Source organism: Homalodisca vitripennis, chromosome 1 (genome assembly GCF_021130785.1).
Source record: "Homalodisca vitripennis isolate AUS2020 chromosome 1, UT_GWSS_2.1, whole genome shotgun sequence".
Taxonomy (NCBI): Eukaryota; Metazoa; Arthropoda; class Insecta; order Hemiptera; family Cicadellidae; genus Homalodisca; species Homalodisca vitripennis.
In genome coordinates, this window is record NC_060207.1 from 250,074,909 (window position 1) to 250,102,245 (window position 27,337).

Consider the following 27,337-nt stretch of genomic DNA (forward strand, 5'->3'; position numbering starts at 1 on the left):
AATCTAGACTTTATACTGAAATAAAAATTACTAGTTAAATTTCTTTTCTATCTAAATGGAGTCAGTTGTAGACCTACTCAACAATCAACTTACATTCAATAATAAAGACATTTGCACGATTGTTGACGAAAATAATGAAATTTGGTTTAAGGCTAAAGATGTTGCAGAAATTTTACAATATGAAAATACTAGACAAGCTATCATAAATAATATTGATAATGACGAGAAAATAGCCTTTAAATATATAAATTACAAGAGTCTATGCCATAGACCCTTTCAAAATCTTCATCCTGACACTATTTTCATTAATGAATCTGGATTTTATTCTTTAATACTAAGATCTAATAAATTAGAAGCAAAAACCTTTCAAAAGTGGGTTACAAAAGAGGTTTTACCCTCCATTAGAAAATTTGGTGAGTACAAACTTGAAAACAAGATTAAATATTTAGAGGACGAAGTTAAACACTTGCAAATTAAAGTTGAAATGAAATCATTGAAAATAGAGAATCAAGAATTGCGAATGGAATTAATGAAGAGAGATATGGTATGTAAAGATTTTGATAAGAAAAAACACCATGTTTTTGTGTTAATTAAGAAGAATCACATGTGGGAATGGCCTTATTACGTTATCAGAGCTCAGAAACGAGAAATACCAAACCGATTAAAACATCTAAAAATAAATTATCCTGAATTAGATATTTTGTTCATTGATGACGAACCAAATTCTATCAATCTGTATAACCAAATGAAAGAATCTTTGAATATTTTATACAACGGAAATCATTTTACTACAAATATGGCAGAATCTCGACTGATTTATAGAATATCTAAATTACACGATGAAAATGTTTCTAAATTTTACTAAAAACTCTCGATTTATTATATTTTGTTTGTAAATGTTTAGCATAACTAGGTAACCATTGTAAAATCTTTTTTTCATATTCACAAGGCATTTCGTTTTTATAACTTTCGCTGAAAATTTTTTTAGCACAATCTTTGCAAAAAGCATCTTTTCTATCTTTACTATACTGCCAGTTATTAAATTCAGAAATATTTTTAATTTCTTTACAAAAGTAACAATTTTTTTCTTCTAAAGTTAATTTGTCCATTTTAACGTATAATTCCTTACAATAACAGTCTTTTCTATTCTTTTCCTTATAAAATTCTTGACACTTTGTACATTTCTTTTGAGACTCCATTTATATAGAAAAAATTATTACACGATGAAAATGTTAAACTCTCGACTTATGATATTTGGTTTGTAAATGTTTAGCATAACTAGGTAACCATTGAAGAGTTCTTCCACATTCGCAATGAGTCGGTTTATTTTGGCTTTCTCGGAAATTTCTTCTAGCACAATCCTTACAAAAAGCTTGTTTTTTATCTTTACTATAATGCCAGTTGTGAAATTCTGAAATATTCTTAATTTCTTTACAAATGCAACATTCTTTCTCTTCTAAAGTGAATTTTTCTATTTTTTCGTATAATTCTCTCTCATATTTACTACGACAATCCTTACACATAGACCCTAATCCTTCTTTTTTATTCTTATTTTTATAAAAAGCTTCAAAATCCTTAAATTCTTGACACTTTGTACATTTCTTTTGAGACTCCATTTATATAGAAAAAATCATAGCTTTGACTTTCTCAATTCATATTCATAAAACTTTCCGGTTATTTCTTCATTATTTAAATCTTTTATACTATAAGTTACAGGATCTGTGTTATTAATTTGATAAATCACAAAGATTTCTCTTGACCAATTGTTCTTATATTTGTTCGAAAATGTTTGTTTTTTACTAACAATTCTTACATGATCATTGACTTTAAATTTAGTTTTTCGTGTGAATTTCTGGTGGAATATACTTGAAAACGGTCTCTAATAACTCCTTTTCTGCATCTTTATCTACGTCTTTCGGTTTCATTTTTATTGTGCTGTGAACTGTATCGTTATAATTGTTTACGATTTTTTGAAGAATATCGATCCATTTAAAGTTTTTATTAATCTCAAAAAGAACCTTCATTCTTTCATTTTGAGTTCTGTTATATCTCTCTACAATACTTGATTTCTCTTCGTTTTCAGTATGATAAATCTTAATGTTGTATTTTCTCAAAACTTCGTTAAATTCTTTATTTTTAAACTCTAAACCCTTATCTGTATGAAGTAGATTTGGTGGTTTGTGATTGATCTTTATCGCGTCTTTTACTATATCTTCGAAGGCTTTTGAAACATCTTTACCGTTTTTTCTTTTGATAGCTCTTGACCAAGCATATTTTGAGAAAGTATCAATAACATTTAACATATACTTGAATCCATCATTTTGATCCGAATAGTTAGACATTATTACTAAATCTGCTGCCCATAAATCGTCAATTCCTAAAGTTATAATTTTTCTCCTTTTAAACTTCTTTCGTACTGGTGCATGAATTTCTCTAGCTTCAATCTCTATTTCTTCTTTATTCTTCAATTCTTTCTTTACTTGTTTTTCATAAGGATTCTTTATAAATTTACTCTTATTTGTCTTACATTTTGAACATTTTGCTGCAATTCTATACAATCCGTTTTGAGTTTGAACAATCTTAGAATCTATATTTTTCGTTTTCTTTTTACACTTGTGACAGTGAATTAAATCATCTTCCATTTACATATCAAAGTTTCCAAGTTTATTTAATTCATCTAAAATATCTGTTTTATATCCATACGGTACTGTATCGATCTTATTTTCTAGGACAATTCTCTTATCATCTTTAGCGTTCAGTGCCGGCTTGTTTATGGTAACTGTGTACAACTCATGTTTATAGCTTTTGATTACTGTCATCTCCCTAAATTCTTCTTTATCTTCGAACAAACATCTCTTCAAGTTTTCGATATTTATTGTTTTATTTACAACGCTTCTCTTAATTCCTTTACACCTAACTGGGTTTTTATCTAGATATTTGTACGAGTACATCTTAGACCTTAAACCACAAAATTCTTCTAAAACTTCGCTATTTAACTCATCTTTGAATTTCCCTATTACCTTCTTATTTCTAGTAGTGAAACATTCGTGATCTTTTGGATAATCACTTGTATCAAAGTCATCTATATTTTCTTTAATAATTTTAAAAGGATCTCGTTTCAATTCTAGGAAATAACTGTCTGTATCCATGTAACACAGATTCAAATCTGGGTCAAACTTCTTTAATTTATCGTAATAAAACTCATACATTAACAATTTTGATAGGTCAAGAACTGAAAATCCTATGTAGATCGGTTTGTTAAATTTAACCTTTTGTTTGAACATGTGACTCGCTATACAGTTGTCGTCAAAGATACTAAAGCACTTGAAATTTGTTTTCTTAGCTTGTTTCATTGAAAATTCTTCATTTCCTAGTCTAATATCACATCTATTTCGCACATTTTCCATACTTTTTCCAAAAACTGAGTTGTTCATCAGCTTATAAAAATCCTTCTCAAAGTCACTTGTAGCTTTGGTCCTCATATTAGTATTAAAATCAATGTACTCTTTCATAAAAGGCTTCTGATCAAATGCAATAACTCTATTCACATGTTTCAAAATCATACCTTGTTCCAAATAGAACTTCAAATTTCTCGAATGAACAACGTATTCAGTTTTATCCAGTAGAGTTGTGCAAAGTTTGTTTTTAAAATGTTCTGGAGCAAGAGGTAAATCCTTGTGATGTTCGTGTAAATTCGTTGGATATCCAAGATCAACTTCGAGAATATAGCCATAATCTTCGTCGCCAGTGAGTTCCAAAATTGTTTCTTTCCATTCTGCAGTTGTGTAAGTTTTTGGATCCATCCACTTGATATCACTAAACGGCAGTTTTTGCATTAGGCCATACCCATAAAGGTTATTAGCACCAACGTATAACAAATAGTTTTCGGGCTTTGTCTTATCGAAATCTTTCAAATATTTGTTATTTGCTTTCACATATCGCTTAATACACTGAGAAATGCCCCCGCGAATGCCTTTTTCAATCATCAAATACATATTATAATCGTTAATTAGCTGAAGCTCAATTTTCGTTAATTTTAACATTGCGTCCCATGCGAGACTGGGAGCTGTTAGATAGTGTGCCGGATCGAGTTTATAACAATTAAGGCAAATGTTTCTGAAATTTTCGAATATATCAGCAAGCAATAAAACATCTTGGATATTGTACAAATCAGAGTAATTTCCAAGATTTTTCTCTTTTAATTTGTTCCAAACGCTCAAGTAGTGTTGATAATCTTTCTCAGATATGCTCTCGTCTGTCAAAAGTGAATAGAAATCTTGAATTTTCAGCTCTTCTTTGTAATCAAGTTTTTCAATATTATCGATAAATTCGTAAGGAAATATGCCTTTTCCAGATAGAATTTTAATGATTTCTTCTTCGTCATTTGGTTGTCTTTCTAGAATTGCGTTCAGACCATCTTGTATAAAATGATTTGTATGTTTGAAGTCTTCTTTCTTGAGGTTTTTAGCTAACTTTTCAATAGACGAGGCCATGAATCTAAATGTGTCTACGAAAGAGAACTTTATAAATTTTCTAGGTTTATCATTGTCAAACTCATAGCCATATCCAGAATTTACAGAATAATTTATATATTTTTCGTCTGTGTTTGCAATCAAATCAACATTTCCATATTGTTTAGCCAATTCTTTTATGTACAAATGAGTATCGTAATTTGACATATTGTGGCAGAAAACGGGAATATTCTGAGGAAATTTCAAATTTAGATTGCAACATGCATGAGCTGCGCCTCGAAACTTGCCGGTTAAATGACAATGATCTCTCACTTTATTATAACTCTTATCTTTCCAACTATCAGGAGTAAAACCATACTGAATTGACCCAACATCATAAGCAGACCATTCACAGATATGACAAACGTTTGAATTTTGATACGAAATTTCTTCTTCTTCTGTCAATTTCATAGGTTTCATGTTCTTAGAATTATATTTTTTCGCTATGTATTTCGATAATTTATTGAGTTCTTCAAACAATTTTGTCGGGACGTTTTTCAAATCTTCTTCATTTTTGGCACGATAACATATCGGTTTGTACATGCGATTGGTCACATTCGACACTAAATATAGAGTAAAACCATAAGGAATGTGCCTCTGAATCTTGGTTGTAGTTGATCTTTCTGGATTGTTCTTACATGTCGGAATCTTTTCCAATATGCTCTCAAAGTCCATATAAATTACGTACGGATGGTTAAATTTCTTTTGATAATTAGTAAATTTAGTTGTTTGACCTGGAAATGGCATAATTGGCTTACAAACTTCATGATTTTTACAAATTTCTAAGTGAACTGTTAAATCTCCAGATTTGTAAAAATGGCTTAAACATCTTCTACACAAAAATTTTCTTTCTTTATGTTTAGACAACTGCGAAGAAACAAGCTTATTTAAATCGGTTATCAAAACATAATGAGATTTATCATCTTGTTTAACATACAATAAATCAATGTTTGTTTCAGCGTCATATTTTTCAGAAATTTGTAACGGAACAATGTTAATATTTTCATCAAAACTGTAGACATTGATAGACATTGTTGGATACTTATACTTGGAATTGTAGCTTCGTTTTTCAAATATTTGTATATCTTTCAGAGACATTGGATACTCAAAACCTGAAAATATTTCGTCATTCACAAATTTTTCGTATTGCTTTACACGTTCACAGTCTCTTTCTGGTTTTTCAATAGCACATCTTATTGAGTAAATAAAGCAAAAATCATCTCTATTTTTTATATTTATACAAGCTTTTTTATCTTTGATATTCTTTGGTAAATCGATGTATGATCCTGCATTCATCATTTCGTGTTTGTTAAGGCTCAAAACTAGTTGTTTACAACTTTTAAATGTCCATCCGGAACCTTTATTTGGATTATTCGTTTGTTCTCGATGTGTTAATTTATTAAATTGCTTAGTAATAAAGTCGTTTACGTCAAAGATTTCATCTGCTTTTATAGTAAAGTACATTGGGCAAGTTTGTGGTTCACCGTTTACTAAAGTTCGTTCGTATTCGCATTCCAAAGAGAGATATCCTTTACTATTTTTCACAGTGTCTTGAAATTTTTCTATTAAACTTTTAATTTCTGGCCTCATAATTGATAGATATTTGTAAATTGACATGGAATTATCGTTTAAATTTGTTAAAAATGTATTGCTTGAAAAGACCGTGTATTGAGGATAAAACTTCAACATCTATGATATTTTCAGGTTTTTCGTTAAGAGTTTTGTCAATTTCTTCGATTATTTCAGACTTAGTTTTATCGTTTGTTTCAATGGACAATTTTTCAGCGATTGATTGAATTTTTTCATCATTAAATAGATTGAGATCTTTTTTATCTTCCTTAAAGTCTTTCTTTAATTCACGAAATTTTTCTATATTATTCATGTTTTCGTGATCGGCAATTTGATTTTCTCTAGCCCACTGTCTTAAATAATTTAGTTCATTATTGTAAATTTGCTTGTTTTTTTCATGACTTTTAGAATTATAATGGCGATCATAGTTTTTTCTTAAAATTTCTATTTTGCAGAACGGACATGATATTTTATCGCGCTCCATTTATATAGAAAAATTTATTTATCTAAATGGTGATTGTAAACCAACGATTGTGCCTCTCACGGCGTGATATCACTAACGGATATGACGCGGGCGAAGCGATTATCGTGATGGTCGGTCTGTAGTGGCACACCTCGTGCATAGCGCATTCTTTCGGAACTAAAATGTTGGTAATGCAGATTGCTTTAAAGAATAAAAATTGTGTTTCCGTTAACTATTATAACATTTTCTTTTTTTAAATGTAAGATAATTTTACCTATTTTAAATATGCGTACATTTTGTTACTTGTAATTTTCAAATTATATTTTAAATTAATTTGTTAAATTTTTACTTCTCGATTGGATGTTGTAGTTTCTTGCTCAGTATATATGTCCGCGAATTCGGTTTGGTCGGTTAGGAAGTTTACTTCTGAACTGTTTCAATGCGAGTGGCCATAGCGGAGAAACACCAAGTTCAGAAGTATTCAGATCGTATTCCGGAATCATTTCTCTATCCGTATCTCGCTCTTCTCTCTCTCTAGCCTGAATATAGATCCTAGCCTATAAACGGCAGAAGTGATCATGTCATAGGCATAAAAAGAGAGGGAGAGAGAAAGAAACAGAGGGAGGAGAAAAGGTCGACCGAGAAATGGTTTTGCACTTTTTGACTTTTAAGCCTGAAATCTTTGATGATTTTATAGTACATTTGGAGAAATTAAACGAAGAACCTCGTGAAAAGAATGCGGTTTTACTCACATTCTCCCCGACTTCTCGAGTGATTGTTAGCAAATTTCATTTTTTCCGTCTTTGAATTTTTTTCTATTTAAAATGGAGTTCTTGAAAGAGTTAAATGATATTGGAGAATGTAAGTTTAAAGAGTATAAGAAGTTAAATGAATTGGAAGAAAGGAAGAAACATAGAATCTTGAATTTGGAGAAAATGAAAGATAAATTCGGGTTTACAATAATTGCCGAGTTGGAAGATTGTAAAGTACACTTGCCGAACAGATTTTTGACTGTTTTGGATGAGAAAAAGATTAAAGAATTAAACAAAAATGAAAAATTACACTTGATTGTTACTGGAAAGAAGACTATTAAAGATAAAGAAATTATATAACAATTAACTTTGTAGAATAAAGTCTTAACTCTAAAACTTGCAGTCCCTCCCCACGTCATAGTACTGTTTTGATAACCATAGTTGGTGTCTTTCTTCATAGGAATCACATGGAATATTATCTACAGTAATACCTTTTGTTTCACACAAAATGTGGCTATATTCTATAAGAAAAATTCTATAATGCTCTTTAATGAATTGTGTTGATAAATCTTGATACTCACAAAAATTCCTAAGAAATTCATCAATTAAGTCTTGATTATCTTGAAAGAACGTATAATACGGGAAAAATGTCATAAAAAAACGATGAAAACTCTGTGTTTGTTTATTTTTTACTTTCTTTTCAATATCTTTCGTAATTATATTAAATATGTAATCCCTTACTTTTTTAGTTTTTTGCCGATAGTAAAACACTCCATTAGACGTTTTTTCTGCAAAAGACTTTACAAGTTCTTTGAATTCTGTATCATTTAAGGAAAGTATCAACTGTTCTTTAAAATGTTTTGGTAATTCGTTGAACTCGTTAAAATTGTCTTTCTTTATAAGTTTTTGAAATGCTAGAAACTGAAGAGAGCTTGGTGAGTTCATGTTGTTTATTTAGTAGAAAAGTGTTTTATTAAAGTACAGTATGTTTTTAGTAAAAATGTTTTAAATTGATTAAATTTTATTAAGATAAATCCTTTATTCGTAGCAGATTTGACAACATTTTACAAAGCACAGCTTAAGAAAGTAGAAGCAAACAGCTATAGATTTGGTTAATTTTTCATTCCTCAGAGTAGATAGTAATGTACCGATCGCTTTTGGAGACGAACGACTGTAGATTCGGTTAATTTTTCATTGAGATTTGCTGTGTTATTTCTCAGCTTCCTTTATGGTACATTGAACAGTATTTTACATTGCTTTTCGGTCGGCTCCGAAAAGTGCGCCAGGAACCCCATATTATTATCTACTTATATATATATATATATATATATATATATATATATATATATATATATATATATATATGGTTGTACCCTTAAAACAGGGAATACTTCCTAATACATGAAAGTCAATAGAGATTCTGTTTACGTCCATGGTTTTGTAAACTTAAATTCGGTTTGTGTCTGCTGATGTTTGAAAAAGTGTACACGGAAATGTTAGTTTTAATATTTAGTTTAGTAGACAGAGCATTTAGTAGAGTATTTCCCACTAATAAACAACTTAAACTGATTTCTGTTTCTATTAATGTTCGTTTATACATTTATATTGAATATACGATGCTTTTAAATTGTGTTAACGTGGACGATTGATATTCGGTGAGAAATAAAATAACCAATATAGACAATATACTGATTGGAAATGGTAAATATTGGTGCATCCTAATGCTCCTAAGCCGTTATCCAGACCATGACGTTATCCGCTGTAGAACGAAGTGAGTTTCTCACTCTGCCCCAACGTTTAGTGAGTCTTTAACCTTCACATAATTGTGAAATCCCACTATTGTGAATCATTAAATTATGTAGTGAGGGATTTAATTGATATATTTTTACGAGTTCCCAAAGTTATTTGTTATTTGAGGAAAATTAATAGCGATAAAAACTAGGTCAGGGCATGTTAAATTATGCTTCAGGTTTCTTGCAATAATTTAGCAATTAGGGTTCACTCATATGTGTGCATATGAACTTAGTTTGAATTCCATCTTAAGATCTTACGAGATATCAAAAGAATCAAAAATTCAGTATGAATACATCAATAACTATAACAAACTATGTTTACAGTTTATAAATAACGTTTTACTTATTATATTTATATAATAGATAATATTGCGCTTTTTCTGAATAAGTTATAAATGACAATAGTATTTACAGGCCGGTATTGAAGTATATGATCATAAGCCGAATTGCACATACGTTAAATACAATGTATGGAATGCATCTTAAACGTTACATTAAACTAAAAGTAAAGGTCTAATCACCACAGAAAGTTTCAGTATAATCCAATGGTGGCGTACAGATCGAATGCAGCCGGGATCCTGTTTATTATTCGATACAGCTGCGTATTAATTATTGTGCGTAAGTACAGACAGAAATTATTTACTGAGACATGGTGGGAGAGGGTTAGCTAGTTCAGTCAGTATCTGTTTTTTGTCAAAGTTAACCCGACGCTCGAAGTATTTGAAACTAATAAATATTTCCGTTATTATATCACTCGCTTATCAGTATATACGACAGTGATATATAGGTAATACTTATATTAGGACTTCGTTCCCACTGTACTAAAACATATAGATTTCTTACAGATTTTTTTACAGTATATTTCATACTAAATAATACTAAAAACCGTGTGCTCTTTACTACATATAACCATTATTTTGAAGGAATATGTAGTGTAAGATGAGAAATGTTCATAATTGTAATAAATATATTTTATATAAATACATTCAGATTCCTCAGATGTGAAATTGGCATAATCCATAAAGATTGGAAGGTTGAAATTATTAGTATCTACTAAACGTTTCAAATCTCAACGTTGAAAAACGTTTAATCACCAAGTTTTATATAATATAAGTAACTTGCAAATAAGTACGCAAATAAAGTAGCTGTACTGCTAGTATTTCATTAAATTGTTATGCATGACAAAATTCAAAATATAGAACAGTAAACTTCTATTACATGGAAATGTTTTTACTACTCCTACATGCAGCCAATTTATGTATTCTGCTTTTCCTTTCGCAGTTTTTCGTTCCAGTTATCTCTAATCATCAGCTGTTATTAACCAGAATTGAAAAAGCAAATGCAACTCTATTTTTCACTGCTGTATTGGACTGCGATGACTATTATTATCCCACAATTTTAACTTATCTGCTTATTGGAGTATTTGATTAATAAGCTAAAGGTACATTTTAACTCTGGATTAGAGAGGGACAATTAAACTAAACGCAGTTGTTACAAAACGATTTGTAATTTTCATAGTATGTGAACTTTTAAATCATAATGTCAGTGTGTATCAAACTACTGTCCAGGTACACAGTGGACGATACACAACGTATTATTTATAGTAGAACAATTGGTGTGAGATTAAAACAACACTGGGATAGATTATATGCTATCGGATAGATTGATAACCCATCAAGTACTTTTAACTTACCATTCCAAATACATTCATAGATTATAATTATCGCTAACATAGCTACTACCTGGTGTCGTGTAACAGAATGTGTTGAGATGTCATGCAATGTTTGAAGTGTACAGATCCTGCTAACAGACAGATAGACAATAAATAAGACAGAACGTACAGCTTTTCATCTCTACGGCACGAATACGCCATGTCAGTCTACTAAGTTATAGTCTTCTATGACGCTCAGTTTATCGCTATTGTTGGACAATGAACATCACTTATTCTGCTCTATCAGAAATGAAGTTTACTAAAATATTTTGGATTAAATATTTCTCAATATGATTTTTTTACGTTACATTAACTTATTTCTTTATTAAGTTTAATTTTATAGTAACTCTTAAATAACAACCGTGAAAACAAGTCGTGTATATGATGTTTTAAATGTTTTTGTAGTTATGCTACGCGTCATAATATATCATATGTTAATATATACTATAATTTTTCTCAGTTTCTTTATAATCTCATTTATACAGATATTCTTACGCTGCTATCATGGTTACCTATAAGGTAAATGTAATAACATAATTAACTAATGATTAGCCAAATCCCATGCATAGACGTGCACCATAATTGAACATGATTGTTTTTTATATAGGCTTGTAGAACATGCAAAGTTTACAGTGGTCAATTAATTTTTGAGATATAGTGCAGCGAAGGCAAGGAATACTGTGTTTAGGTGCTGCAATATTCGTCGTAGATAATTTAAAATTTGTGAAATTGGAGTTTGAAAGAAAACATCCCACAAGTGTGATTAATTGTCCCTTGGGATAGCTTAGTGGGCAGCGTGTCACCCTGACAACCGAATAGCCGCCATTATTGGGGTAACTCCTTCCACCAAAACCCCGTATTGAAGACGAGCATGGCGCTATATTTTTAACTTTGAAATTAATATAAAGTCCAAACTAAGAAACAATGGTGACATTTCTTATAACTACATGTATATTATATCGCATAGTCAAGGATAGTTATTTCTTTGGTTTCTCCAATAACTTTGAACTATATAAAGTTTATTTTACTATAACTAGTTGTTACAGTAATTTGTAAGGTAGAAATTATTTTATTTGTTTAGACTAATAATATATGTAAATATATATATATATATATATATATAAAAGAATTTATATACACACACACAAATATATATACAATTAAAAAATATATAGATGTATTTATAATTATATTTAAAACTTCATTGACTGACTTTCGTGGATATATCTCACATTGTTTATGTCATTAAACTGTTATGCCCTTAGTGGCCCCTCTGACAGTGAAGCTGATGGGCCAGAACCTCCCCCTGAGTGCAGGCAAGGAGTACGAGCTTGCCTGTCAGACCTCGGGCTCCAGGCCACCAGCCACAATTACTTGGTGGAAGGGAGGGACTCGCTTGTCAGTCCCCACTCGAGTCACTGTGAGTATGTATTCTCTTTGTTTACAGATATGTACGTGACTAAAGTTGATAGTTTACAACCATAGATTCTTTAAATTTGAAGTATAGGGACGTTTATCGTTAAAAGTCAAAATGTCCGAGAACCTTTCTATATGTGATTTCTGTTAATCGATTTTAAGAGTTTTAAATGAATTTGTTAGGATCTTGTGTGATAATCAAGAGACATATCATAGTTATATGATATTTACAAGTATTGATTTAGAGTTGTATATGAAATACAATTGCAAAGCATAAAGGAAAGACTATTTCAGCTTTATCGGAACGATATAAAACTAAGTGATTTATGTCAGGAAAACAATCACGCACTATATTTTTGTTCACAAATGAAAGTTTTCTCTTTAATTTAGGCAAACATGGAAAACCAGTACTTATAGAGAAATGAAATTGTAGTGTATAATATATATATATATATAATTATATATTATATATATAGCATATATATATATATATATATATATATATATATATATATAAACACATTGGTTATTTAAACACATATGTGACAGATACGGCCAATTACAAAATAATTTAATCGTAAAAAGTGAGTGCTCTGTGGTGTAATGGTAGCACATTCACCCGGCAAGTAAGAGATCCGGGTTCGAGTCCTGGCGGAGCAAGTACTTTTTGCGATTTAATTTTTACTGAAATTAAATAAGGCTATTGCCATTTATACAAATTTAACTATATATATAATATATATATATATATATATATATATATATATATATATATATATATATATATATATATATATATATATATATATATATATATAATATATAAGAAAACACTGATAATATAACCATAGGTGGATTATATAAATTATGTGGTTAGCCCAGTAACGATGGCAACTCAAGTGTGAGCCGAGTCACCTTCCTGGCAGATGTGGAGGACCTCGGCTCGTCCTTGTCCTGCCGCGCCTCCAACCCTAACGTGCCGGCTAGCGCTCTCGAGGATTCTTGGACTCTCAACATTCATTGTGAGTATAGCCGCTACTTGTTTTTTTACCTATCATGGTTTGAGAACAAAGCTTTATTTCTTTTAATTTCTACCTAAATAAGAAGAAAGTATTCTGTATTATCTTATTAATGTATTAGAAAGAAGTTACTCATCACATATTATCTCGGTCATTACTAGTTTAATTAGTTTAGCTATGGCCAGTTATCCGCTTGTCCCTAGCTCTCACTCTTAAGTACGCTTACAGTACAATTAAATCAACATTTCTCATTATATATTCTTTTTCACAATGCATAATGCAATTTCCATATGCAATTTCCATAGATGTATAAAAAACAAGTTATTAAAATTAACTGTAAATTTTTAGGAGTGGCTCCCTTAAGCCTTATTCCTTTAAGTCTTATTCTGCCCGTCCTCATTAGCCACTGGTCTTTACGAGTATCTTGTCACACAGAGCAAGAGATCTTATCGATACAGTGGAAGATCTACGGTACTGTTAAATATTGCTACTCTCACTGATGGGATTTGCACCTGCGCGATGCTTAGATCCAAAGTCTGACGTATATCACCACTAATAAGTGGTCGTATTGCTTCTTTGTATAATAATAATAATCTTCTATTGAAGAGATCTAATTTCTGAATTTTTACCATGCAAACTGTATTGTATGAAATAAACATGACAAGATTAGAATTTTCGTACAATACAAATTATACTTTTATTTTTATAATAATTCTATTTTTGCATTAAAATCATGCACTGAGTTCATAATCCAATTTTGAAATCTTATTTCGTCAAACTACATACAACAATTTCAATGTTAATTATTATTGGTTGACAATATTAGGTGTAAATTGATCTCCAATTATTTTCTTGTTTGTACCCAGATGTGCCAGTGGTCGGGGTTGAACTAGGCAGCAACATCAACGCCTCCTATATTAGAGAAGGGATGGATGTCTACTTCGAGTGCAGCGTCACTGCCAATCCTCGGGTTCGCAAAGTTATGTGGATCCACAATGTTAGTAATACAATATATGTACAAGCTTATTTGTTAACTTAGAGGAATAGTTTCTATATTATAATAGAATTATTGTGCAGGAAAAAGTATTGTTCCGGACATTTGCCATCGTTTAGTGAAACACAAAATTAGTGTTACTGATATTTTGTTTTACTGAACGATTGCAAATGTCCGGACAAATAACTTTTTCTCAATATAAAAAGGAGCGGCCTGCCACCTGTCACGTTTAGGTGTTCCAGTGAACGGATAGCAACAATATTGTAAGCAATTACGTTTAATTGCAGCTCTTATGTTAGCTATAACTATACTTGAATAAATGAATAATGAATAAATTATTTATTTCCATCAGCATCATACAACAGAAATTACAAATACAAAACCTGGAAATTGACTGGCCACGTAACCAGTAGTGTGGCCAGTTTTTATAAGGCAAAGATAAAAATACAATAATATTTTTTTCAGTCTAGCACATAAAGTTTAAATATTCAAGAATACTTACCGTATTATAATCACTATAGTCTATTTGTAAATCTAATTAAAATTATTTTGCTTTCCATCACAGACGGTATCTGAACCAACGGTATCTGTCTGCCATTATGTTTGTCATTATAAGTGCCAAATTGTGACACTTAACATCATATAAGCGATGAATGATCCAAGAGAACGTTTTTGGGTCATATGTCCAGATCTCTTTGGAGACAACGATATAGGAAATCTTACGCTATAACACCTCACCAGTACCCTGAAATAACTTACACCTGGGTTGATTTGTCTGTAACTTGACAATAATAAATATTCCTGGTATATTTCAAAGTTCAGCCACAGATCTTGCTTCTCCCAAATAACAGACCGCAGCATCTTGAGATGACCTTCAAGGAATCAGAAACCATCAACAAATAATAAAGATAAGCCAAAAATATATTTAGCAAATGTTTCTGAAGTTTTAGATTTGGGCCTTTCACGTTATTCACACTGAAAAATGGCTCTCACAGAAATCACACATAAGGCATGACTTTGAATTTAAACAATCTCATCGTAAATCTATATATATAAAAGAAAGTCGTATTAGTTACACTATTTATAAGTCAAGAACGCCTGGTCCGATTTGGCTGAAAATTGGTAGGGAGGTAGCTAAGAACTGGGATAAGAACATAGGATACTTTTTAATCCCGTTCCCGATTCAGGATTCCGCCCCACTGGTCTCTAAAAGTGACAGAAATACCCGTAAAGAAATGCATTGCAGCAAACATAATTATGTTATTAAGTGAAAGAGCCTTTTCAAATTTAATCAGCTGTTCTTTGTAAACATGTATAATGCGACAAAAGAAACATATGTTTATATCATTTAATTACTATTTTTACATTTCTTTACACTTATAGTTTGAAAGCATAGAGTAAAGCTTAAGAGAAAGAGCAAATTTTTGTTTCAACTGTTTCTGCAATCACTGTTAAACATAGACTTTACTATCCAGATAATACAATTCAAATTTTAATTTTTTACAATTGAAAGCAATTATCTCTGCATCTCCAAGTCAGATTAGATTATTTGCTATCATCATTTCGACATGCTTTCCATCGAACCCATCTAACCTATGGCACAAATACAAGGATAATATGGCAGAAGATTATTTTACATCAAATTCGTGTCAATTCAAGAAATCCCAATCTTGAAATGAATTAGGAGATACATAATAGGGCCTTGCTTTTGATTGAAGACATGTGCTAATCTCATATGCGGTAGTTTATTAGTCAGGTTAGGAATGCCAGTGCCAAATTGTGAAATGAATGACGCATTTAATCGAGAATTGGAACGGAAACGTAAATATGATCACCAGGTAATTAGATTTAGAAGTTCAAACGAATGTACCCCTGATGAATCCCCAACAAATGGAAGTTTATGATACATTAATGAAGGCAACTGATGATGGAAATGGTGGTTTCTATTTCCTGGATGCCCCTGGTGGAACTGGTTCCTCATGTCAGTAATTTTAGCCACTGTTCGTGCAAGATCCAACACTGCGGTTGCAGTTGCTTCTTCTGGAATAGCAGCCACATTACTAAAAGGATGTCGTACGACACATTCTGCATTAAAATTGCGGTTAAATCTGGAATATATTGAAAAACCAACATGCAATATGGCACTCCGCTATGGCCAAAGTTTTATCAGAATCGAAGATCATCATCTGGGACGAATGCACAATCGCGCATAAACGTGCATTGGAAGCACTCTACCGAACATTGCAAGATCTACGTAATGACTCGAGATGTTTTGGAGGCTCAATGATTTTACTGCCTGCCGATTTCCGCCAAAACATTGCCAGTAATTCCCCAGATCGACTGCTGCCGACGAGATAAACGCTTGCCTCAAATCATCGAATCTATGTTAAGAAACTTCAGCTGACAACAAACATGAGAGTTGCATTGTTGAACGATACATCTGCTGAAGATTTCTCTGAGCAATTGCTGATTATCGGTAATCGTCGAGTACCATGTCGACGAATCGAGCGGATTGATTTCATTTCCTCCGAATTTCTATAACTTTGTCTCATCGAAAGACGAAACTCATTAACAAAGTATTCCCAAACATCATTACTAACCTCAAAAATAATGAATGGTTGAGTGAGCGAGCAATTTTGGTAGCTAAGAATAAAGTTGTACATGACTTAAACTACATAATTCAGAATGAGATCATTGGTACACTGCATTCTATCAAATCTATTGACTGTGTAGCAAATGAAGGTGATGCCACCAACTATCCAATTGAATTTTTAAACTCCTTGGATGTACCTGGCTTACCACAGCACAATTTACACCTAAAGTTTGGTTGTTGTAATCATGCTTAAAAACTTAAACCAGCCAAAACTGTGCAACGGAACACATTTGGTGGTAAGTAAATTGATGAACAATTTTATTTACGCCACAATACTCAAAGGAAAATTCAAAGGTGAGGAAGTTGTCATTCCGAGTATCCCGATGATCCCAACCGACATGCCATTTCAATTTAAACGACTTCAATTTCTGATCCGTCTTGCATTCGCCATGACTGTAAATAAGTCACAAGGCCAATCGTTAATAAGTTTGTGGTCTTAATCTCGAACATCCATGTTTTCCCATGGTCCCATTATATGTGGCATGTTTCACAGGTCGGAAGACCTTCCGCGTTATTTTTTTCGCGCCTAATAAAAAAAAACAAAAAATGGTTTATCACAAGGTGCTACAATAAATGGCAAATAAAGAATCATTGAATAATTATATTTTTTTATTTACAATTATCCTAATTTAAAAAGTACAAAATGTGATCATGTGATATTGCCTTTAAGGCGGAACAAAGTTCGCTGGGTCAGCTAGTGAAGATATAAATCTCATATGTGATAGAGAACCTGTCAGTTCTCTCGATATACGCCCGATTAATATATCGGGATTTCGCAGTTTAATTGGACTAAATAGAAGAGAGATGAAGGAAATAGAAGATAGAATGCATCCTTAAGGCTATTAGCATTCACGTTTGTCGCACATTCATTTATTTATATAATTTATATAACCATTTATATAATTGGAAATTACGGCAAAACCTAACAAGAGAACAGGATAAGAGGTACATCATGCCATACGTCAACATCGTTTCCGGTATGTTGGTGACAATATTTGTCCCAGTACTCATGAAGATGTTTTCTAATTTATAAGGACCAATTTTACTTGACCCCGGATCTAATGTTCCAAATGATGAGTCTTCCCAGTACCTCCTTGAAAGTGGTCGGATTCAAGAGAGGAGCTCAACCAGGCCTTCTAACGCGTTAAATTCACTGATTCCTGTTAGGCGCATTAATTCCCAAGCACTATTCAACTCTAGACGTGCAGGTCAGTCACCCATTCAGCAGGATCCCTCATATATATTGAATTCTTTCTTCGTGAGGTCCTCACACTCACGATTTGCCACCTTAGATCCATCGGCCAATTCAGATTATCCTGCTTCAAATAGATCACTAAATCCTCTATCATCTCCAGTGACTAAATTCAGATCATGGCAGCCAGCCGTGACAAAACCTATCATAGTGATTTAAAACTAGATCTGGAAGTTTCAAATGGCTTACAGACATAGGAACATGCCCCTAAGAGTTGGAAAAAGTAAGTCCTGTCGTATAACGTTACCCGTCAGTCGGAAGGAAAGTTTAACACAGGAATACAAGCCGTCCTATAGTACAATGGCGTGGTCTGTCCGGTAAAAAAATACCCGTTCAACGTAGATATTCTACCCGTCTCCTTGTGACCAAGTTGACCATTGATCTTGCGTACAGGAGATTAATTAATGCTTACCCGAGCAAATCCACCCAATCAAGAAGTCAAATATCGTCAAACCAATGTTCGAAAGTCGTACGCATTATGTACTTTCATACTGACGACAAAGCTGGTCTTCCGTTTTTAGTGAAGCAACTGCATTGACTCTGGAGCACTAGAGAGGTAGGCGCTTTCCAAACCTCCTGACACAGAAGCGTGTAGAACATCACTAGCTTTCCCAGATGTACCGTCCGTTATTCTGGTGGTATATCACGTGAGGTTTTGTGATTGCCAAACACACAAGTAGACTGTGCAAGATGGGTGGGAGAATATAGATTAAATATGCCAGAGAATATAGATTATTCCAAATACGTTTCAAATATCTAGGTTTATGTACCAAAACTAATTTAATGTAAGTAAAGGGGAAGGATAAAACTACTATGACCCTCATAAAATTCTGACTTCACCCAAGAAACTTGTAGTCTTATGCTGATGAACGTGATGTCCAGTTTCCCCAGCCTAGCCTTTCAATCGCACCCACACCTGCATTATTACTGCATCTCTTCATTGTTTCGTGCATTCATCTGCCCATTAAGTGCAGCATTAATTTTCTATTTAATGTACTAATATACACAAATATTATTACAATCCAGTAGTTTATTTCTTTTTTTTTGTAACAGAGGGCCAGATTTCCTAGGCCTGGTGTTGCCTCTCAGCCATCCGGCTTATTGTGCACCCTCTCCCAGGTTTAGGCTGTATCAAATCCCAGGCCTTTACAAAACCATGAGATCTTCTGAACAATGCTTTCCTGTTCCAACCCCTCTTCCGTATGCATAAGAACACCTAGGGATCTTGAGCGTTTGCTCTGTAATGGTGGACATTCAAATATGACGTGCTTGGCTGTTTCGTCAGCCTCGCCACATTTCCTGCACAGTGTTTCCTGAACTGGAATACCTATTCTGTTCAGGTGACTTTGGAATATCCAATGACCTGTAATAAAACCAGTCACCTTTCGGATCTCCGTTCTACTCATTCTAAGGGAATCTGCTGCAATGTTCCTTGATGGTCCCTTGAGCATCCGCTTTGCTTGTACATTCCCCTCAGTATTTCTCCAATGTTGTAGGTTTTTGTTAACCATCCACTTGGTAACTGATCTACGTGCTAAGTTATATGAGACCCCACACGTTGGTTCAGGACCGGTAAGAGGACAGTTGGCTCCCAAGTTAGCGCAACTGTCTGCCCCTTCATTACCTGTGATTCCTCTATGTCCAGGAATAATAGTTAGAATAACTTTATTGATTTCGCCATCAATTTCATGATCTTATGGCATTCCGAGACTGTCTTCGAATTACAGTCATGGTTGGCCAAGGCCTGCAGAGCAGCCCTGCTGTCCGAGTTAATGTAGATGGTTTTGCCTTTGTAGCCCCTTTCCACATAAACTCTTGCACATTCTGAAAGGGCTGTAAGTTGAGCCTGAAAGGCAGTTGCCAGTTTACCTAGGCTAAAGCTTAATTTAACCCTAGGTCTGGCTCCCCAGACCCCTGCCCCAGTACCCTTCAGAGTCTTTGACCCGTCCCTGTACCAGGTTAGAGCCTTCTTCATGTAGTCGGGCTCACCTTTTGACCATTTTTTCCTTTCAACAATGTTGATTTGAAATGGTTTTTCCCAGTCCGTAACCTTTGCCATTCTGTCAGACATTATTGCTAGAATATCCAGTTTGAGAATGTCAACGATCTTGGAGTGCTTACTAGCATGGTGATGATGCCAGTTCCCATTGCACTTCAGTCTGTAGGCAGCCATCCTTTATTTCTTTTAGAAAGGCTGTTCAGATGTCCAAATTTTTTGTTATTTATATTATTGTAGTGCGTTCTTAGAATAACACTTTTTAATTCCTGTATATATGCTGATACTTCATTTTTCTATTTATTTAAGATGTTATACTTCTATTTTATAACCACAATTGCCGTAAACAAATTAAAATTGAAACGTTATTACACATTAAAACGGATTTGTCACTACAAAGAATACCCTTTGTCTTATATTAATAAATTAGTCCACAACATAAAATAATTTATGAATTAATTACCCCATCTTTCATTCAGTAAATGGAACTGTTTCGAAAAGCAGCAGTCGTTAAAAGTTAAACGAGAAAAACGGGTTTACTCCGTTTTATTGGGCATAAATTCGTTAGTTGTATACACGAACGAGGACTTGTGGGTAAGAAAGAAGAAAGTTAGTTGACTGAAAACTTTTACTGAGATTCTCTTGTTGCTGTATTGTTTCAAGACGCGATTGTATCTCAAACTGTGATCACAGTTACGTGAAATACATTTTTGTTTTATAAAATATTAGAAGATGTCGTATAACTATTGATTTTAGTGTAAAGTTTAGGGTTTTAACTAGTATGCATAAATATTCTAACCATATTTTGTCCATCTATTATGTTGAAAAGCACATATTGGTACAATTAAATGTTCTTAAAACTCTATATAACATACTCGCACATTCTCCTCTTTCATGTCTAATTTAAAATTAAAAGGTTTTTTAATAAAATTCGACAAAAAATAATAATTTGGAATGAAACATAATAAAACATCTATTTTTATTATCAAAAACAAAGAATATGAGACTAACTTTGATTTAATTTTGTCGCTTCAGCACTGTCTTAACACATTCTAATAATGCTACATTTTATGAAACTAAATTATTATGTTTTTCACCGCTATTATAAATTTACTAGTTTAATAGCTTATACTTGCATTTTTAGTAATCAGTAAGACACGACGTTTAATATTTCGTAATCTAACTGCAGTATTCTGCAGATACGTGATATATTTCATAAAATTTTTTCGTCCTAATGATAAAAAAAATTTAATAAAATAAAGAATATTGCGTTGTAACAATTTTACCTTGAATAATTTATTCTGCTACTGGACCACTATTAACTTGTACCTTACATTGATTTTCACAAACGTGCATTTAAGAGTATAACCTTATTGTTTGATAAACGCCTAAAATACAAATAATATATTTTTTCCTCCCTCTTTCTGATTCAGGGCCGAATGGTAGCCAAGAACTCTACGCTGGGAACGTTCATCAGCACGAAAACTCTGGTGTTGCAGTGTGTGACCAGGGCGCACTCCGGGGCTTACACCTGTGCCGCCACTAACTCCAAGGGCGATGGGGAAAGTCCACTGTTTCACTTGGACGTGAAATGTAACAATATAATTCTACCTCCATCTTTCTGATTCAGGGGCGAATGGTAGCCAAGAACACTACTCTGACTCTGGGAACGTAAGGCGATGGGGAAAGTCCACTGTTTCACTTGGACGTGAAATGTAACAATATAATTCTACCTCCATCTTTCTGATTCAGGGGCGAATGGTAGCCAAGAACACTACTCTGACTCTGGGAACGTAAGGCGATGGGGAAAGTCCACTGTTTCACTTGGACGTGAAATGTAACAATATAATTCTACCTCCATCTTTCTGATTCAGGGGCGAATGGTAGCCAAGAACACTACTCTGACTCTGGGAACGTAAGGCGATGGGAAAAGTCTACTGTTTCACTTGGACGTGAAATGTAACAATATAATTCTACCTCCATCTTTCTGATTCAGGGGCGAATGGTAGCCAAGAACACTACTCTGACTCTGGGGAACGTAAGGCGATGGGGAAAGTCCACTGTTTCACTTGGACGTGAAATGTAACAATATAATTCTACCTCCATCTTTCTGATTCAGGGGCGAATGGTAGCCAAGAACACTACTCTGACTCTGGAACGTAAGGCGATGGGGAAAGTCCACTGTTTCACTTGGACGTGAAATGTAACAATATAATTCTACCTCCATCTTTCTGATTCAGGGGCGAATGGTAGCCAAGAACACTACTCTGGGAACGTAAGGCGATGGGGAAAGTCCACTGTTTCATTTGGACGTGGAAATGCCAATAATATAATTTCTACCTATATCATTACTGATTCAGGGCCGAATGGTAGCCAACAACGCTACTCTGGGAACGTAGGGCGATGGGGAAAGTCCACTATTTCACTAGGCCGTGAAATGTAACAATATAATTCTACCTCCATCTTTCTGATTCAGGGCCGAATGGTAGCCAACAACGCTACTCTGGGAACGTTCATCAGCACGAAGACTCTGGTGTTGCAGTCCGTGACCAGGGCGCACTCCGGAACTTACACTTGTGTCGCCACTAACTCCGAGGGTGATGGGGAAAGTCCACCGTTTCACTTGGACGTCAAATGTAACAATATTATTACATTAGTCTTAAGTATTATGTTGAAAAATACTTAATAATACATAATATATAATATATATACTTAATACATTGGCGTTATTTCATCCTTGCTAGTGTTCATATTCATACACCGTCATCACATTTATAGTATGACTGGTATTAGTAAATCCTATAAGGCTATCATGACATGAAGATATAATAAATGATGTGGAAATATATCACCATGTGTGGTTATCTGAAAATTTGTAGCAACTATTATTATTATTTTAGCATATAATTTAAAGAAGATGGGTCAACTCTATGAAACCAATTAATCGTGTTTACTCTTTTCAATGAGTCTTTTACGTTTTCTACTGTATGCAGTATGTAATAAAATATTATAAACTATGGTATTCAGACACACCATAATAGTCTAAAATGAATGTTTACAAGTTTAATGTGTGTGCTTATGTTTATGTCTTTAATAGTAGTATATAATTTAATATACATTTCCTATGTTACGTTATCAATTTATTATTGATTTTTTATTATCAATGTTATTGAAAAAATTCATTAATACAGGTAGACTTCATTTATAAATAGGTTATTTAAATGTTAAAATTGGACGGTAGAGTTTTTATAAGACACTTTCAAACTATTAAGTAAAAAAGTAAGATATTTTATTATTAGCTAGATATATAATTTAAAATATAAATTCAGTCTAGAAATGAAATATTTGTGTGTGTCAGAACCATGAAATAACATAACTTTCGTTTATGACAGTATATTATCAGCCTCGCTTGAATCGTGAAATGAAGTTGCAGTTTTGTAAAATATTTTTAACCGAAAATTATTCGTTACACTTTCAGTTGCACCGCAGTGCCACACAACTCAGCAGCGGGTGTACGGTGCCGCTAGATTGGAGAAGCTGACGATCAGCTGCCAAGTGGACGGCAATCCACCTGTACGATGGTTCAGGTGGACTTTCAACAACTCTGCGGTCCAGGGCCGCTCGGTGGACAGCTTCGAGTCCGTGCCATCGGGTGGTTCCAGTGTCGCATCTTACCGTCCCGAGGCCGAGACCGACTACGGCACCTTGCTGTGTTGGGGACGCAATGAGATCGGGTCCCAGGATGTTCCTTGTGTGTTCCACGTGGTACCAGCCGGTCAGTCAATCGTGTTCATTTGTTGATTGCGTATAAAGAAGTAATTCCAAAAGTACAATAATTATTCTTTTATCCCATTTCCATATTTGTTTCTGCATTATGTGTTCATATGACTGGAAGAAAATAATATGATTAAAATATTGAAATATTGCATGAGGAGTTCGAATTTTATTAGTTTACCAGGTGTTCGTGATAAAATGTACTTTACATGGGATTGTTTGGAGTTGAACAAAAGTTGGTACTATAAAATTATATTTATTACAAGGCTGCAAGACGCAACATTACGTAAAAGAGTCTTAAATGTAATAACGTGCAAAATTACTTTTCAATTGTTTATTTTATTAAATTAAATGTATTACTAGGTCACATTTCAAAATGTTATAAAATTGTATATTTATTTTAAATAAAATGTTTGTGTGCAAATATCTTATAGAGGTTCATTTAACTAAAGACATTTATTCGCATTCTTTATTCTGAAACACATTTTTATCTAATGATCTCTGTTATAAATAAAAGTATTGAAAAACACTAATCCATCATAGAGTTAGTTCAAACTAAAACATTATACTTTAATATGACGAGATACTAGTGTACGAAGGCTATCGAGAAAGTAACTATGGTGCGGCAGTGGGCGAGGCTACAGCCGTCACTTGGTGTTAAAACATAGGCGTTAAGTACGCATCGAGCTGTAGTCACGAGCGGTCCGTTTCTTTTTTACTTTTCTCACTGTGGTTAATTAAAAACATGTGCTACAATTGAAAATCCCGTCACTAGTGAAGTGCGTTCAGTGATAATGTTTTTGTTGGCAAATTGAATAATGAGTAAAATCAGAGTAAGGCAGTAGTGTACTGATAGTGTACTGACTTCAAAATCGCTGCACCAACGTTAATGCCGATAGTCGTTGCGGTCTGCCTAGCCTAATAACTGAAGATTTCATGTTTATAATCAATGAAAACCTTTTTGAAAATCGTCGTTTTACAATAACTGAACTCTCAGAACATTTCCCATAAATTTCTTATATTTCTTTTTTTTATGCTAAGGGTATGATTCTGGTTGATTTCCTTCCAACCAAAAAAGAAGTGTAGGGGAAAATTTAGATAACAATATTTATTTTCACGACAATGTATGTCCCCATACAGCCAATCGTACGTGAAAAGTCTTGGATGATTTTGATTGGTTAGTGTTCGACCATCTGCCTTATAGCCCGGATCTGGCACCAAGCGACTAGCACGTCCCTCCAGCGATGAGGACCTGGCTCGCAACACAGTGCATCGATAGTGACGCTGAACTTCACGCTGGCGTTAATCAGTGGCTAACATATCAGGCGGCAGATTTATACAAAGCTGGATTCGGAAAATTTGTGTTACGTTATGATAAATGTCTCAATTTAAACGGGGATTACGTTGAATAGTAGCCTAAGAGTGTTGCTGTTAAATGTATATTATAAAATGTCCCTAATTCAGTTGGTTAATTTTCAATTTCGACACGTGTGGTACTTCCTGGATATCACTCGTATATTAGTAAAAGAATACCAGCTACTCCTGACTAACTGCTAATACAGTTTATTAGTGACTGATACCAACAGACATGTACCTGAAAGTCGTGCATTCGGTTTGATTTAAGGTAATGCATCCGCTATATAATACTTGATTTTATAACCATTATAAAATGTTTTTATCTGTTCTATAGTCCAGTAACAGAATAGAAAGTGGTATATACAAGATATTGTTTTAGAAGTTTGATTTTCAAAAACACTGATGAGACAATAGTACTTATATTTCCACGGTTATATAACCGTATCACTTTCAAACACTTAGAAACTCCATCACTTGAAACCTTATAAACAATAATTGTTATAAGCATATTAATTTTCTTGTAAAAAACGTGGCCTAGATTTAGTTACAGTTTATTCGAAATCATGTTTAACATAATCAGTTATGAAGGTTCAATTGAACGGTTATATCAATTTAAGAACCCATCATCTTGAAACCTTTAAAAGTTGCAAAAATAAAATTACTCCTTGAAAAAGTGTGAACCAATGCAATGGTAACCGTCAAAACTTTTTATCGTTTAAGACTACCTAACAAACATTCGTACATATAATGCCTTTGTATCACGTGTAGTCTGAATATATTAAGAACTACAGTAGATATCGAGTTTACAGTTACTCTCGTACTATCGTATAGTACTTAAAAATTCACACACTCGATATCAATAAATATCATTATATATAAAAAACACGCAAGGCCAAACAATATTTTAAACGCTAGAATTCTAAAACGTTTTTTGGTTTTCGCTTTAATACGTAATAATTGTCGTTTGTCCGGCCGCTATCTTAAACACTTAATGGATATGGCTCAGGGTGACATTAGAAACTATCCGAGTTAACAGTTTTGATTAAATGCGATGACCGTCAGCTTTACATGTTTAATTGATGAAATGTTTTACTGGCTACGAACTCGCCTAAGCTACGTGTAAAAGCTGCATCTGTACAACGCTTAGTCTGAATCGATTCAGAACTACGGTAGTTGATTAATTAATTATACGTGTTTTAATTATTCCTGAAATGTTGCATAGTAGGTAAAAATTTGCACTCGTGCTATTTTTAATTCTCAATATATATATATATTAAACAACAAAACAAACACGTAAGTTAAATAGTTATTGTAAATGCTAGAATTCTAAATAATTTTTTATTTGCGCTATAATACATAATAGCATATATAACACCATTCATTACTTTCTAAACTTTGACCGCCCGCCTTCTTAAATTCTTAATAGATATTGAAAAAAGTTAAAGAATATAAATTCTTCATAATTACTGAATACATTTATAAAATGTATTGCGTTAGGCCTACGGTAGAAATAAGTCGACTTTTGATTGAATGCGAATGACCGTCAGCTTGAAACATTTATAGGTGAACTGGCTACGAACTCACCCAAGCTTCGAGTAAAAGCTGTCTCTGTACAACGCTTAGTCTGAATCTATTCAGAACTGTGGTATATGTAATTTATTCACAATGTATGTCACAACTATTTCCAAAATATTGCATAGTACTTTAAAATTTGGATTCGCGCTATCAGTAAATCTCACGAGATGTAAAAGAAACACAAGTGCAAACTTTAGTATAAATTACATGAGTTTTCTGGAATTACCTTAGAACGGACGTCAGTTACAGTGAAACAAGGAAACACTTGTTTTGCTAAAATAAACTTTTCAGACTAACTTATTGATATATTTTATTTAATTGTTATAACAATTAAAATGCTATTACTACGGAGTAGTCACCTGACCGAGAAAACCGGTTATGTAACGTACCGAGGTAAAATCGGGAATAAGCCAGGAATCTTCCTGAGAACCAGAATAATAAAAAAACAGTTTTTCGGGCTCCTAGAACTTATAAATCAAGACATAATTTGGCAGCTCCTTGAA

The 27,337-nt window shown here is 33.2% G+C and overlaps 1 protein-coding gene across 1 annotated transcript in view; it reads left to right on the forward strand.

The window, feature by feature from the left end:
- Window positions 1-27,337, forward strand: part of LOC124355553 — a 137,455-nt gene that overhangs the window by 90,583 nt on the left and 19,535 nt on the right. Inside the window, exons 10-14 of the mRNA XM_046806719.1 lie at window positions 12,065-12,219; window positions 13,093-13,237; window positions 14,101-14,231; window positions 22,606-22,765; window positions 23,608-23,904. Coding sequence (XP_046662675.1) covers window positions 12,065-12,219; window positions 13,093-13,237; window positions 14,101-14,231; window positions 22,606-22,765; window positions 23,608-23,904 — 888 coding nt within the window. The remainder of the gene's footprint in view (window positions 1-12,064; window positions 12,220-13,092; window positions 13,238-14,100; window positions 14,232-22,605; window positions 22,766-23,607; window positions 23,905-27,337) is intronic.